The sequence below is a fragment of the Gadus chalcogrammus genome, chromosome 6, assembly GCF_026213295.1.
Source record: "Gadus chalcogrammus isolate NIFS_2021 chromosome 6, NIFS_Gcha_1.0, whole genome shotgun sequence".
Classification (NCBI taxonomy): domain Eukaryota; kingdom Metazoa; phylum Chordata; class Actinopteri; order Gadiformes; family Gadidae; genus Gadus; species Gadus chalcogrammus.
The window spans coordinates 20,380,238-20,397,192 of record NC_079417.1 but is presented as its reverse complement, the minus strand read 5'-3'; the positions used below and the strand labels follow the sequence as shown (position 1 = coordinate 20,397,192).

The following is a 16,955-nucleotide window of genomic DNA, read 5'->3' as shown; positions in this document are numbered from 1 at the left end:
GATTTTTTAGAGATAAAAATACAATTCAAACCTAAATTACGGAACTACAAAATCAGCGGTTGAGAACTTCATTGACTCCGAGATGAAAACCCCGCCACTGAAGCCGCAACCCGGAATGGAAGTGTTCCTCTTACCTTCCGTCCTTTGTCGTTGTCGGGGAGGTAGCAGTGGCGAGGGAAGCCCCTAGCGCTGAACTTCTTCCCTGGGTTGGGATGCTCAGGGGTCTGGAGGAAACAAACAGACAGCCATGACCCTTGATGTTCTCTTTACCGCTGCAGCTTAACCGGGGAGAACTCTAGAGCCCGTGGGACGTAGTGGCCATATAGCTTGTATTGTCCCCCCCTGGTGGTCACTAATGGCAAGACATTCTTATTTTATTATTCAATTTGCACAGGACACTTTTAATTTACCTTTGAAATGTACCACCTTTAAGTATTGATCTCTGATAGTAGCAAGCTTCCCATCAAATTGCTTTAAGCGAAAAGATATACAGAGCTACAGTGAGGGAGAGAACCAGAGAGCTAGAGAGAACCAGAGAGAACCATAAAGAGATAGAGTGAATACCAGAGAGAAGGAGAACAACAGAGAGAGAGAGAGAGAGAGAGAGAGAGAGAGAGAGAGAGAGAGAGAGAGAGAGAGAGAGAGAGAGAGAGAGAGAGAGAGAGAGAGAGAGAGAGAGAGAGAGAGAGAGAGAGAGGGGGAGAGAGAGAGAGAACCAGAGAACCAGAGAGAGAGAACCAGAGAGCTAGAGAGAGAGAGAGAAAAAGGAGAGTAGCAGAAAGATCAGACAGAGAGTAGGAGGAGAGAGAGCGAGCAGGTCTTGTGTGCTCAGATGATCAGAGTGCTCCCCAGCCCCCTGAGGGACTGCTCTGCTGGTATTAAAGGTCACTTTATGAGTCTATTACTGCTCCGCTCGGCCGTCATGATGACATTTGTGGTCCTCAGCAGAAGCTGTGGTCTTTGGGTCCGGTTTCACTGCTAGGATTCCTTTCATCAGATCCATTCAAAGTGATGCCAAAAACCGTGCTACCTCTGTTGTACACTTTGGTATAACACATTAATATCGTTACTATTTACAATTACTGCTTAAAGGTTGTATCAGCGATTATAGGCCGAAACATAAATTATCACATTCATCTGATCTTTCCTAACGATCCGCTAGCTGCCGTCCGATAAGCAGGCTTTCAAAAAAACGTGTCTCTGTAGGCAGCCTATGTTCTGAGATCATACACAAAAACAAATAGTACTACCGACAACTCAAAACCAAAATAGTATTCCAACCAATCACCGGCAAGGGGTGGGTGTTGTGGGGTTTTGCGCTGCGTTTATGATAGTTTTTACTGGATGCACGAAACATGGAAGTTGAGGGGCGAGCTGGCTCTGTTTGTTTGGGATCGTCCCCCAACTGTGACGTAACCCGACTTCGCTGATGCAACCTTTAATGAACAGGACTAATAATGATGTTACCGCTGGTTTATCAAGGAAGTTTAGATCTGTTAGGTCAAGGGTCAAGGCATCATTATTAGTCGTGTTTGTGGGGGGACAGGGAGACGCAGACCTGGATGCCAGCGGGGATGTCGTAGACGATGCGGATGGTCTTGGTGTCCAGATAGCCGGGCAGGCAGTGGGGGATGAGGTGGTACTCCATCTTCCCTGGGGGCTGGGTTCCAGTCTTCTCCCCGTAGATGGCCTTACAAGTTGGGCACTGGAGACTGCCGTCCTAGGTACGGGGAGATGAGGAAGTCTGATTTATATTATATTATATAGATATTATATATGTAATACACATAATATATCAATTATACATATAATTAATATATAAATATATGATACAAATAATTGATATGTATAAAAATATGATAGAAACAATTTATGCATAGATGTAACATAAGATAATATATATATATATAATTATAATTATATATGATGAAAGAAAACACTGAAATCACAGACATTTTTGTTTGCTAGAATAGTATAGTTTCTGGTTCTTGGAGTAGCAGGGTTGATCGATTGGGAGTCAATCCATCAATCAACCACTCGATCTAACTTTGACGAAGAAAGATGTGGATGGCCCTTCTGAAAAGGCAAACTGACTTTTTTACTTAGTGTTAGAATGAGAATTGTGCATTTGGTTCTAGTGTGAGTCGACGGTGGAGAACGTGCGGTATCTGCTGGTGACAAAAGGAGCCTTGCACACCTTGTTGCCGTTGTTGTACATGGCCACCAGGCACAGCAGATGGTACATGTGGCCGCACTTGCCAAGCTTGCCCACCAGCTCGGGCTTGATGCCCTTCTGATTCAGGACCCCCTCGTAGCCCGATGACATCACCAGCCTCTCCATGCAGATGGTACAGTCCTGGGAACAGACACTCGATTACCCAACGATCTCTTAAGAAACAACTACCGCACACACAGCTGTACAGCTAGTGTGTGTGTGTGTGTGTGTGTGTGTGTGTGTGTGTGTGTGTGTGTGTGTGTGTGTGTGTGTGTGTGTGTGTGTGTGTGTGTGTGTGTGTGTGCGCCAACATTTTAAGATATCTTTATTGCAATCAAAAGGTTTCACTAGGTTAGCATATGCTTCCATTGACTTGCAGAGTTACGGTGGCCTAGCTGGGGAATAAACTTGGAATTACTTTCACAAGATCTCCAATGAGTTCAAAATAGCCGCTTATACAAAACCTGGGCCAGTCAAACACAACTAAATTGCAGTTTGTCTACCAATACACTGCTAACTTTGCCCTATATCCAGCACTGATTTTGCATGATCACTGCTCTGGCTGGGTAGTCTGTAGAGATGTGCTTGTCAGTGGTGCATCGAAGGTAGCCTGATAATCACAGCTCCCTAAATAGATCTGATTACCCAACCAACTCCCTTCTGGACGCTCAACGAGGAGTTAAGGCTGAGACGACTTGTCTGAACCTGGGGGAGACAGGCAAACGCTAAGGTACCCATTTTTTGTTGTAGTCCTTAAAAGGGATGGTTTGACTTGAAATGTTGAAATAAACTCGTTCCTACTATTGCTAATACCTCTGTATTATGGATCATGAAGTATTTTTTGATGATCAATAGTTTAGATTAAGGCAAACGTATTAGTATTTTTTTTTTCTTGCAAATACGATTAAGAAAATGATGGATGATGAAAATGCAAAAATGATTAAGAACAGAAAACACAAATACCCCTACAAGAGAACAATGGTAGGTTCAAGTTTAGGGGTGAGGAAAAATGAGGAAGTACATTTTTGTTCCCTACATAGTTTGTCTTTAAATTCAAATGTCTCGTTTAATGCTCCGATTATTTGTACCAACAAAGAATTACAAATAATTGCAGATTCATCTGAAGTGTACAATGTGCCGTTATAATCTGAAGACTAAAGATATGGGGAGAATGAGTCATAACTATAATGAGGGGTAGTGTCAGCAGTATAGCGCTCATCAACAAACAGGGTGTTTGTTGATGAGGGAAACAGCTACCTGAGCGTGATACGATCTGCAATCTGCATAATGCTCAGCATGGCCATAATGATAATTAATGCCCAATACATAGCCACGAATGATCAAAGTCAATAGACACTAAGATGTTTGCGTTGCAGAACTTAACAAATAGAGAAGCCATACAGAACCGAATCATGAAGTGACCATGAAGAAACAATGCATAAAAAACCTTAGAGCTTGGAAGTTTCTTTCTATTTCTATATCATTTTTGTTGAATTCTGAAATGAAGCATTCTTCATATAATGTGTCTTGAAAGTTCACGATTTTGCAAAACTGAATTTAAGAATGTTAAATTATTAATTTTAGACAATTAAGGGCCCGCCCAGTGTGTGTGTGTGTGTGTGTGTGTGTGTGTGTGTGTGTTCCCTACCTCATCAGGCACTACTTTAATCTTCTCTGTGTATCTCCGGACCACATCCTCTGGGTTTTTGCCTGATGACACAGAAGGATGTAACAGCAGGCCATCAAAGAATATTGTATATATTATGTAAATCATAAACACACACACACACACACGCACACACACACACACACACACAGACACACACATACACACACACACACACACACACACACACACACACACACACACACACACACACACATGCACGCAAGCACGAACGCACACACACACACACACACACACACACACACACACACACACACACACACACACACACACACAGACCCCCCCCCACTGTCCCGGGCTGGTCATACCCCTGCGGAGGTGCTTCTTCTTGGTCTTGCGGCGGGTCCCGTTCACCCCCGGGACCGGCCTCATGTCCCCCTTGTTGATGGGGGGGGGGTGCAGGACGGGCTTGGGGGCCCGGGTCAGACACACCGGCAGGCCTGCTGCACACAGCAGGATGCCGGTCATACCTGGAGAACACACACACACAGCATGAAGCACACACACACACACACACACACACACACACACACACACACACACACACACACACACACACACACACACACACACACACACACACACACACACACACACACACACACACACACACATATACACAGCATGAAGCGCACACACACACACACAGACACACACACACACACACACACACACACACACACACACACACACACACACACACACACACACACACACACACACACACACACACACACACCATGCATTACACACACATTAACAGATTCAAACAAGGACACACGCACAGACATACACACATATAGACAACAGAATGGAAAGAAAATGTATATTAAAAATACTAGGTAGTACATAGCTTGTTTTCTATCTCAATGTTTATGTGGGGACCCTCTAGAACCTCAAAATTATAATTTTAGAAAGAAAAAGGCACCATCAATTAACTATAGCTTATGAATCAGCAATCTCGCCATGAACCCCCCAAACAGATAAACACTGATCCCATATGGGGTCACAAACCCCCAGGCTAGCCAAGGAGAGGTGCAGAATGTCATAAAGTTTATGAAGTCGTCGTACTGATTCTGGGGGGGGGGGGGGGTCTCACCTGCCAGCGCTGGGTGGACTGGTCCAGAACCTGTCAGATTCTTCACTGGGAGGGCTGGGACCCTGCAGAGAGTAAAGTAAAGCAGTTAGTATATCTGCATGGCCTTCTGACGTACATAGATAAAAAGATAAACATATTTACAAACACACGTTGTTATTGAGCCAACCTATCACCACAATGCATGTGAAATAAAAGTTCCTGAATAAGAAAAACTATCCCTTGGTTGACTGACAGGTGATGGGGTATGATAGAGTGAACGTCCAAAACCCAGACAGAACTCTCGAATGTAGGTAGCAACATCTCAAGCATCTGGGAAGGGAACGGGACGTTGGGGCAGAACGCCCTCACACACCTCGACCCGGGACGGCACCAGGAGTGACAAGCACGTATCCCCCAGGAGAGGAGGCACACGGCCAAGGAGTTCACACACATATGCACACACACACTTCCTCTAACGCAGCGTTAGAGGAAGTGTGTGTGTGCGTGTGTGTGTGTGCGCAGCGCAGCCAGAACCTGATGGAAACTCTAGCAGAGCGTCTAAAGCACATCATGTTAACCTTGTTATTATTTTACCATTTCAATCATTCATATTTTAATTCTAGGATTGTTGTGGTTCATTTTTTTCATTCACATGTCTTTCTGTAGATTCTGTGCTTGATGGTCTCCAGAGCATTGATGCCACATGTGCTCTACTGATGGAACTGTTTCCCGAGGCAGGCGAGAGACTAAGGATGATTTCATATGAATAAATCATGATTTTCTCATCATGATCTAAGAGAGTTCTGTCTTAAACAACAATGTTATTGTCATGCCCACAATTTGTGGGTTCACACGCACACACAGGCGCTTACTTGCACACACTAACTATGTTGCTACGGGTGTATAACACAGCATTAATTAAGATGGCTTTGATCTATGGTGCTATTTGTGAACAGGTTTTGCGTTAATTTATTTAAATTTGATCAAAACATCCAGACGCTGCTTCTTACAAGTAGCGTCTTTTTCATTCCATTCAAAAACGTTGAAAGAGTGAAGAAAAAGAGTCGAGGCACTGCTTTTCTCCCAAGCAACGTCTAAACAGAGGAGTACATTCAGGGAAGACCCCTCCATTCATGCCAGTGTCTGTACGGTGATCCAGGAGATTAGCATCTACTACGCAGCCCTGAGCTGTCGAGGGCTGTGCAGAACTAGCCAACTCCTCCAGGCCTGCAGGCAATGTCTCCCGTCTTACCTCTTCCCTCCCTCTCTTACACAGCTAAGCTTTGGGACCCTGACCCGCCTCACTCAGAGAACAGACACACGAACAGACAAACGCACACACACACACACATACATACACACCCCTCTCCCTCCATGCCAAAGACCTACAGACGACCCAACTGCAAAGCACAAAGCCCAAGTACTTCTCATTGTGGGACTCCCTCCCTCTCTCTCTCTCTCTCTCTCTCTCTCTCTCTCTCTCTCTCTCTCTCTCTCTCTCTCTCTCTCTCTCTCTCTCTCTCTCTCTCTCTCTCTCTCTCTCTCTCTCTCTCCCCTTAATTCAAGTCAAAGAGTTCAGAGAAAAGTTGCTTGACCGCGCTGCTATACATGACCAAGCTTTTGCTCTAAAAGAGCCTTTCCCTGGTCGTTTTGTCCGAGCAGTGTGTGTTCTCCTCAGATGTGAGTTCAGTGAGCCAGACTTGGATCCCGTCCGCCCTGCGTTCCTCTCGCCCTGCCAGCTCCCATCACTCATGCTCCCCCTGACTCGTGTACTCTTCATCACTCTCTTTTGACCCCCTCCTTCTCCTCCCCTTCCACCTCCTCCTCTCTCCACCTCCCTTGCAGAAGGACCACTCGAGGGCCACAGAAACGTCAGAACGGAGCCAACCTAGACCGAGGGAAAACTACCTCTTGCCTAAACGGGACCTTTCGTTTATGGCAACATTCCTCAGGATGATGTAAAAGCTGGATTTATTTCTGTCAAACTTCAGCCACTCAGTCTCTTTAATCCTTTAGAGGGATTTGAAATCCATCTTAGAGGACTTGATCAGACCGCCATTCAACATACACACACATCCTCCTCAAACAGAGAAGGCTACTTTAACGCAGAGAGCAGAGCAACATTTCTGTCGATCACCGTACAAGAAAAGGAAAAGAGGAGAGAGAAAGAGAGAGAGAGGGACAGAGAGAGAGAGAGAGACAGAGAGAGAGAGAGAGAGAGAGAGAGAGAGAGAGAGACAGAGAGAGAGAGAGAGAGAGAGAGAGAGAGAGAGAGAGAGAGAGAGAGAGAGAGAGAGAGGGAGGAAGGAGAGAGCGGGAGAGCTGCGTGTGTGTGCGTATGGCTACCCAGCAGTGCTTTAATCATAAATGAATGTGTGGTTATGTAGAGCAAGAGGGGGATAAAGAGCGAGATGGAGAGTGTGGGTGAGAAAGAGAGAGGGAGGGGGAGAGGGAGGAATGAATGCATGGCGCCCCTTATAGGGGATATTAAAGCAGGCTGCTAATGGACTCGACAGCGCACTCAAACCCGACTAAATGATTCAGATAACTTCACCATCGCATCGGTTTGGTTTAGAAATGCCCAACTTATCAAAGCCCTCTGGCCACAGGTCAAAGAGCTGACTCGGCAACAACAAATTAACAGTTATCCTTAATAAAAAATTGATGTTCAAAAACGACGTGGTGGCTCGGAGATAAATCTTTGTTTTTTGTTGTTGACATCTAGATTTGTTATTTACATTTTAACAAAGTCTGGCTGTACTGTTTGCGTGGGCCCACACCAGCAGATGGGGCCACCTGTAATATTTACAGGCAGTAGATTTTTGTTCGAAGGTGCTGTGAGAACAGAGGATGTTCATGCTAAACATATTCCTCAAAATATGGCCTTTTCTTTTCTTTTCAAGTAAAGATACAATGCCAAATGATTAATATGTATACCTTTTGAGTCCTAACTCGTCAACATTATATTGTAACATTTAAATTAAATACTGTTCAGATGCGTAATACAGGCATTGCATTTTTTCTATTCCAATTGCATTGCTACTTACTAATTAATAGAATTTCAATACATTTCATCAGAGTGTTTATGTAACCTATGCATTGGTGCCACAAATAGGCTTCTTAAACATTCTCTGTATACACAGCACAAGGTGAGCAGTGAGGTGTGTGGAAACGAGATCTGAAGAGGAGTGTGTGGGTTCTGTTGTTCTGTGTGTGTTTAGTTTTGTGTGCTTTGTGTGCCTGTGTGTGTGTGTGTGTGTGTGTGCACTCGTGACCATGTGCGAGGGAGTCGGTGTTTCGAAAGCATGAGGTTTCCTTCCGCCGTGCCTGTCTCTCTATCAGCTAACCGCACTCGTCTTGTGTATACAAGCCACTCGCCTGGGAACAAACATCGTCGCCCTCCTGCCCCCCGCCCCTTCCTTCCATCTGCCACGTCTCTACCAATCGTTCACTTCTGCTCCCTCCCTCTCCTCCCTCCCTCTCGACAGAGCTCCAACCCCCCACCCACAGCCGAGCCCCCGCCACACCGCACACGGCACCAGCCCGCTTCTAACAGAATCGCTCTCAGAATCAGAGGTTTCCTACACCGTGGTCGTCTGCTCCTCTGACTCTCTTACGCTCAGGGACTTTTTTCTAAAACTCTTTGTCTGCGTCTTTCATTATCACACCACACAAAAACATAGGGACACACACACACACACTCACTCACACAAATAACTCCTACGCACACACAAACACAGGTTGCATTCATCGCATCCGCCAATGTCAGCACAAAAAACGCACGCCTGTTGCTACCTGGACGAAACAAGGTCGCGGCCTGCGTTTAATCACGGCCGCGTGGAACTAGGTCAGCGGAGATGACAAGGAGAACGCTGCGGGTAAATCACAGACTCGTCACCCATGAGCAATGTGCAGAGGAATACTAAACAGATCACGGTCGCAATGGGGGTGGAGGTAATGAGGATGGGGCTGGTAGTGGTCATAGACGTGTTCACAGTCATGGTAGGGACAGGGGTGGAGGCTATGATGATGGGAGGGTGCTAGTGGTCGTAGTCATGGTAACGATAGTGGTGGAGGTCATGATGATAGGCTGGTAGTGGTTGTAGTCATGGTAAAGATGGCGATGGAGGTCTTGATGATTGGCTGGTTGTGGTCGTAGTCATGGTAACGATGGGGGTCGAGTTCATGATGATGGGTTGCTAGTGGTAATAGTCATGGTAGTGGTCGCAGTCATGGTAACGATGGTGGTTGAGGTCCTGATGATGGGGCTGGTAGTGGTCGTAGTCATGGTAGTGGCGGTTGTGGCGCTAGAGGCAGCAGTGATAGTTGCTATCGGTTACAGCGTTGTCTTCGTCTCTAGTCTCAGGGTTTGGATCATTCCCAGGACGCGCCGCTCAAGCCCCCATTCCGCCTTGATCCATTATTCATCCCTCCCCTGCGGAGAGGCACAGCAGCCAATCGGCTTCCTCCCCTCAGTCAGAGCCTCACACACTACACTCACTCTCTACCATCACACTCTCAGCTCTACACTCACTCCCTCCCATCACACTCTCAGCCCTACACTCACTCTCTACCATCACACTGTCAGCTCTACACTCACTCTCTACCATCACACTCTCAGCTCTACACTCACTCTCTACCATCACACTCTCAGCTCTACACTCACTCTCTACCATCACACTCTCAGCTCTACACTCACTCTCTACCATCACACTCTCAGCCCTACACTCACTCTCTACCATCACACTCTCAGCTCTACACTCACTCTCTACCATCACACTCTCAGCCCTACACTCACTCTCTACCATCACACTCTCAGCTCTACACTCACTCTCTACCATCACACTCTCAGCCCTACACTCACTCCCTCCCATCACACTCTCAGCCCTTCACACACTCCCTCCCATCACACTGTCAGCCCTTCACACACTCCCTCCCATCACACTCTCAGCCCTACACATGAACCACACTCTCAATGCAACCTGCAGGAACTCTCAGGTGGAGTCTGAACTACACAACTATCCAACCCACCCAACCCTTCGTCAACAAACACACAAAGTACTGCGTCTCGGAAAAGTTCTGCTTCTGAATAAAACAAAATCCAAACGCGGACTTGGCTCAACATGACCCAGCGTTTAGAGCTGGAAATGCAATCCCGTCGCTAATGAATTGGTTCGAAATAATAAATTAAATAAATGTGAACGGCAGCAGAGAGCAGGAGAAGAGCTGCACTGCTTCACGGGTATTGGGGTCAACATAAGCCTGTTATCAAGGAGAAGTGTGGAAGTTCCCCAGCAGTGGATCAGGCGTAGGGGACAGTGGCTGGGACTAGCCAGGCTGAAAGCTCTTAATGCAAAGAATACGTTGATCATCACAGTGAAGAGACGTGAATAAGCGCTCAGCCGAGACAAAGAAGGAAAACACAAAAAGACAAAATGGAAAGAGGGAAACAAAGGATGAAATAGGCCAGACATATTGAGAGCGAGGCTTAGTTGAGCGAGGGGAGAAGACCTGGGAATCGGCTCTTTCTCACAGTCGCCCAACGAGTGCTAAAGAGCTATTTCAGACTAGAATCCCCGTGTAACCCTGTGTTACCCTGGTGGGATGGCTCCTCTGGTGGCCCCCACGGAGGCCCGCTGGGTGCCCGGACGGTTCAGGTTGTTCTGCCCGTTGACCGTCAAGGCGTGGTGTCCGTGGGCGGGTGTGAGCCCAGGCATCACGGGGTTGCACGGGAAATTCGCCCGGGACAGGGTGGACTGCGCCTGCTCTGCTTTGGAACGGCCACCTCCACCTCCTCCTCCTCCACCTCCACCTCCACCTCCACCTCCTCCTCCTCCTCCTCCACCTCCTCCTCCTCCACCTCCCACGCTAATGTTAATGTTGTTGCAGTTCAAGCCGCCGGACGGCGACCACAGCGAGGTCCCGGCGAAGGTGTTGCTCTGCCGCACCGTTGTCAGGGCAAGGCCGCCGGCCGCCGGCCCCCCGGAATTGCCCGCCGCCCCCCCACCGGCGCCGTGCAGCTTGCGGCGCTGCGAGGCCAGGATGGCGTTGGAGGCGACCCGGGTGCTGTTGACTAGGATGCATTGCTGGCAGGAGCAGGGCTGGCCCGAGCTGGCGCCCACGGGCCAGGACTGGGACTTGGGGATGGAGCCCATGATAAGCGGGTGGGCCAGGTCCATGCGCCGCCGCAGCCGCCGCTTGCGCTGGCTCTGGCGGTTGGTCTGCACCATGCTGCCGAAGTCGATGAGGTAGCCGAAGCCCAGCGAGGTCAGGTCCAGCCAGGGGTGCTGCTTCTCGTAGGCGTTCTGGATGGTCACGCAGATCTCCATGTCGTACGGCGTCCAGGACCCGCTGTCGTTCTCCCACTCCCACACCACTCCCTTGCCCGGCGCCGACGACGGCTCATAGAAGTTCCTCTGCACCGGACGCATGGTGCCTGGGGGGGGGAGAGAGGGAGAGAGGGAGAGAGGGAGAGAGGGAGAGAGGGAGAGAGGGAGAGGGACATGTCAGTGTCACGTATCTGGATGCTGGGCCGTGGTCGTGACTCGATTCAACTCCCACGCGGTTGTCATCGCAGGCCCCTACCCTTAATCTCTCTCAACCAATCAGTCTCTCATTCATGCTTGTCGCTGGTCTGTTTTCATTGAGACTCATTGCAGCCCTCCTCCAACCCCTCGATCCGGGACTAAGCTCCACCTGTCCACCCAACCCTTTAGTGTCTAGACCCCATCAAGGGGGAATCGTCTCCCGGTATACTTCATGGATCCATCGTCCCGATGAGGAATGATCTGATGGTGTCTCATCTCCAAATGTGTCGTAAATAAATTGAGTGGATCATTTTAACTACAGATCTATCCTGATGGAACCGCAGTTGGAGGATATCAGAACAGTCTCATCACCTCCCCCCCCCCCCCGGCACCATGTCAGCCAGGGACCTCCAGGCTCTACCCCCGTCTCCTTGCCTGCTCCCTCCTCCCCCACCTCATTCAGCAGTGGGGGAGGAAGGTTTGGGGGATGGGATAGAGGTTATATGGGGGGCGCGCGAGCATGTGCACGACGCCGATGGGTAAAATAAAGAAAATGGTCTGCATGCACCTGGTGAACCCCAGCCCCCCCGCTCTTGATTGAAACCCACCATTGTTGGCAACAGAGCCCCCACTGCAGCAGCAGCAGCCCGACCTTGGAGGGCGGCTGCCGTCCTCAAGAAGCTCCGTTATACTTGGAAGTGTTGGACGACTCCCTCCCAGTAGCACAAATACACACACACACACACACACACACACACACACACACACACACACACACACACACACACACACACACACACACACACACACACACACACACACACACACACACACACACACACACACACACACACACACACACGTATGCACACATACAAAGATGCATGCACACAAGCAGGCTATGGGCCGACGTATACCCAAAACCACACACAAACTCACATACAAACACACACACACACACGTTTTCTTGTAGATTTGCATTCAGCAATATGCAGCTTCGATGGTGTGCAGACGAAAACATTGACTCCTCCTGAAGTAGACAGCAGACAGTGTTTATGTGGGTTGATGAAAGGCCCCATCTGGCGTGTTCTTGTTTAAAGTTCTGCAGGTAACCAGTGTGCAGACTGAGTCTGTTCTCAGAGGCATGCTGCCAGCCCTCAGCAGGTACTCATCATCAGTGACCGGGAGCCGTCAGAGACCATCTGGCCTTAGGATGTTGCTGGATCACTGATATGTTCAACTCAAAGGTTACAGCGACTACAAACTATGGGAATCTGTGATAATAACCAGAAAATGACATTGAAGATCACCTGTGTTGTTGACGATATAATATATACTATATTCTCTACAGTAAAATACCAAACTATAATAAAAAAGAATGATCCGAATTTTGTTCCTTTTTCATTTGATTTGAATTTTGAAGAAAATGAAGGTAACAAAATGGCGGCGGGTATTTCAGCTGGTCAGGTTGGACAAAGAAGACCCTTCGCTACAGGCTACAGTCACCTGACCTTTAGCTCCAGTTAGCGCAGGCCACGGGGGGCTTGGTATGTATCAAAGCGCTCACAGCTGCCTCATCTCCCCCGGTTTCCTCCTGTTGGGAGGATTGCTAGGTGGCGTGTTTCTGATTTGGAGGCTAATTGTTGGTTGTGAACCAGAGTGCCAGGGGAGCCTAGCTCAGCGAGTGCGGTGGAAACGTATCAAGTACAAGTGCGGTACAGTACGTTCAGCAGACGCAATGGGTCTCGGAGGTCTTTTGGATCCCTCTCTTGTTTGAACCGTATTTTGTACCATTCCACCAGGGTCCAACATGTATCTAATAAAAGATGGCTGAGTACTTCAAAGGTAAATATAAGTGTACTATGAGGGCAACATGGTTTGATTGGTTGAGATTTTTGCACCAAAAAAAGAATGCAACATGTACAGACGAAAGAGTCCAAGGTTCACAACATAAGAACCATAAATAATGCTAAATCTTTATAAACCAAAGCAAAAGCTAGATCCTTTCAGCACACTCACTGTCCTTGACTGTGATCTACTGCTACGTGTGTGTTTGTGTGTGCGTGTGTTCCTGCATGCCTGAGTGTGTGTTTGTGTGTGCGTCTGTGAGAGTGTATATTGGCTCCTGTGAAATGTCGCTAGGCCTGCTATGTTCTCATCGACTCTACTTCCTGTCAGGAAACTAAGCGGGTATCCATTTCCTGTTCACCTTATGCACAAGCCATTACTTCGCCCCCCCAACCCTCGTCTTTCCCTCCATCGTGTCATCCAGCTGTCCTTGCCGTGACTGCGGTGCGGTGGCGCTGCAGGTCTGCAGGTTGAGTGTGATGCATAGTGGTGCCGGGGGCGACAGCGGGGGCCCCAGACCCAGACGACACACACAGGAGGCCGGCCCAGACCCGGCCCAGCTTTGCCTGGTTCAATCTCATCTGTATTGGGGCGAGTGTCTGTCTCTCGCTCTCTCACTCCCTCACCCACTTTCTCACACACTGTTTCCTCTGGATCTGAGCAAAAGGTTAATGGTGGAGCATGCACCACATGATGCTGTGACTTCCTGCTCTGGGCCTGGGAGAAAGCCCTGGACATGACCTTTACTAAGGAGAAGTGGTAAACACTGTAGTCAACGTTTAGATGCTGGATCAGCATCGTCAGGGAGTAAAGGGTAAGAGAGGAAAGATGTGGTGTCAAGTCCAGGATGTTATGACGACTCTGTTGCATAGTCAGTAATAGTGTATTGACACACATACATGACACATACATTCAAAATAGTGTACAAAGACACATATCCAGATCTTCTTGTAAACAGAGCCAGCGACTAAATGTTTTTTAGGAGGCAATCACTGTGGAGCCAATGCTGATGAAAACAGCCAAGCAGAAATGAATGGCTGGACGATCTGAAACCAATGAAATGTCCACAAACCATCGTCAGGCAGAATGAAAAAGACAACACCTGAGAAAGTGACAAACAAAACAATTCATGATAGTGGTTGAATGTGCTTTCATAAATAACATAATAATGGGAGGCTTAGGGTGATTCAGAGAGGCTGCGATTGGAAGGCTTAGGCAGAGAGAGGGAGGCTTAGGCAGAGAGAGAGAGGCTGAGAGAGTGAGGCTGCGGCTGAGAGCACGAGGCTGCGGCTGAGGGCGTGTGTCACACGCCAGAAGTGTGAGAGTTGGCCACCCTGATTTAAATTCGTCTTTGATTGACAGACGACAAACATAACCTATTAGACCTGTAAAATAAAACCTGTGACCGCTGTCAAATATTATCAGTTACATTTTTCCTGAGCCGGGGATAGTTTATATCATATTATATTATTTGAATTAATATTAAAATGATCATAACTAATCAATTAACCCTTTATTTTCAATCATTTGTCAAGTATATCTTAGTACTGTTTCAAACTGTGCCAGAGTACGACTCCCTCTCCGCTGCCCCGCCACATTTAATTTTCACGGTATTAATGTTCCCTCGTACCCGAGTTCACCTGTGTATCTCCACCCTCCGATGCAGGAGGTGGCTCTGTGAACCAGGTTGGTTTGCCAACTTTGGCATTATGTTTGACTCCTACCTGCCTCTGCCAGCCTACTGTTATCGGTATGTCCGAGACGATGTCAGGAACGACCCCCTTGTGTTCTTGCAGGACACCAATTAAATAGCAGTACACTGCCATGTTTCGGAACAGTTCGTAGCATGAATCTGAGATCACCTTTTCAGAGGGACTCAGAGGGTAACAAACTGGACTTTGGGGTCAGGGTTCTCGGATACGTGCCTTGATGTTTTCATGGCTGCTGTCCCTGACCTCTGAATTAATCCCCAGCGCAGGCTCAGTTTAGACTGCTGTTACACAATTAAAAATCGTAAGATTTAAGAACTCAACTTTAAAACTATGTTCTTATTTAAGATATTTTATAGATGATCATTTATTTTTTATCAATTTCACAAAGGTTCATCTGCAACCAGCCATCATCCAACGAGAGCAGTTAGCGTGCCTCGGGTAGATCAACCCCTCCTTTTCCCCGGGGGAAGACTTTCAAGAGAGCACGTCCCCGCAGCGACTTCCACTAACACACTTTCCCCCACGATACCGGACCACGTTCAAATCCTTACAAGGGCGATAATCAAATAATAAAGCAATAATGTGCAATATAATGAAAGGAAACTCAAGGGAGACGTTATTTCTCTGGCCAACATGGAGACAGTTTCGAGAGAGAGGATGATGCGTGTATTTTTCCAGACCCGTCCTTTACCCTGTGGGTGTCATCAAAGCTCTCGCTCTCTCATCTCCTTGTCACGTCATCCCCCTCCCTCCCTCTTCACTGCCTCCTACACCCCACTTCCCCTTCACACTCGCCCCCCCCCCCCCCCCTTTTATCACCGACGGATGCTTTACCCCGGGCTGCTGGCCAAGGCTGTCTTCAATTCCTTTTACATTGAACAGTGTATATTGCAACAAATAATCGCAATGAATAACAGCAATTATTTGTTGAAAATTTTTCCTACGTTATTAAAATAATTACAAATCATGGAGCTCAATGAGTCTGTACACTTACAAAGTGATTTCAGTATTCAAAAAAGCAACATTCATTTTATTTACATCAAGATAAATTATTAACGGCTCTAGCCAGCGAATAAACCAGTTAAACCAATCACAATCTGGTATGTTTGTCATGGTCACCATGGTTAAAGTGCATGTTGTAGGACATGGCGGAAGTAACAGCCTGTTAATGTTTCTCAACGCAGTCTCTTACTGATGCTATAGTTGTAAACTACTTTTATAAACCTATAATTATCGCTAGCTGTTATATGATCACATGGTTTATGTATTGGTTATTCATCTAGATAGCAATCAACCCTACAAGCCATGGTTTACTTGCACTGCGGTACGTGAGTATAGGTTGCTTTTGATAAAATGAAGGTATGCAGTTGTATCGCAACAGTTTAGTTTTGGATACAAACTTTTCCAAAAGAGTGATGCCATCTTTTAGTAGTCGAACAGGGAAACTACCTCAAAAACGAACGGAAATTCTGTAATACATCCAAAACATGGATGCATTACAGAATGCACACCCACTAAATTCACTTCATCCACAAACTGCCATTCGCTCTTCTGTGTAACACTAGGATTAAAAAGTTAAATTCCTCTAAATACACAGAATATTCTGGTGAAAGGACGGAGCTAATAAATCTTCAAAAGGCTAGGTCGCATAGTCCATCCGTCATTTTTCACGGGTGCGAGAGATTCCCGCATATTCGTGTGGCGGCTGACGTAATCAGTTTTGAAGCGACAGTCTGAGTTTTTTATCCCATCTTTTATTCACTACGCGGCTGGTGTAAAATGACCTTTAACCCAGCGAAAAAACAGAGGATAATTATCCATTTGTGTTACTCGCGCGAACCTCAAGCGTTCAAGTCGCGTGTAAAACGATGGGTTACATTGCGTCAAC

General features: G+C 47.3%; 1 protein-coding gene across 1 annotated transcript in view; it reads right to left on the bottom strand.

Annotated features, from left to right (window-relative positions):
* Nucleotides 1-25: 25 nt before the first annotated feature.
* dtx1 (deltex 1, E3 ubiquitin ligase) overlaps nucleotides 26-16,955 on the bottom strand; it is a 35,119-nt gene continuing 18,189 nt past the window's right edge. Inside the window, exons 4-12 of the mRNA XM_056593281.1 lie at nucleotides 10,841-11,416; nucleotides 10,576-10,765; nucleotides 5,002-5,063; nucleotides 4,211-4,372; nucleotides 3,864-3,925; nucleotides 2,198-2,356; nucleotides 1,559-1,720; nucleotides 135-224; nucleotides 26-31 (exon numbers count right to left, since the gene is read on the bottom strand). Coding sequence (XP_056449256.1) covers nucleotides 26-31; nucleotides 135-224; nucleotides 1,559-1,720; nucleotides 2,198-2,356; nucleotides 3,864-3,925; nucleotides 4,211-4,372; nucleotides 5,002-5,063; nucleotides 10,576-10,765; nucleotides 10,841-11,416 — 1,469 coding nt within the window. The remainder of the gene's footprint in view (nucleotides 32-134; nucleotides 225-1,558; nucleotides 1,721-2,197; nucleotides 2,357-3,863; nucleotides 3,926-4,210; nucleotides 4,373-5,001; nucleotides 5,064-10,575; nucleotides 10,766-10,840; nucleotides 11,417-16,955) is intronic.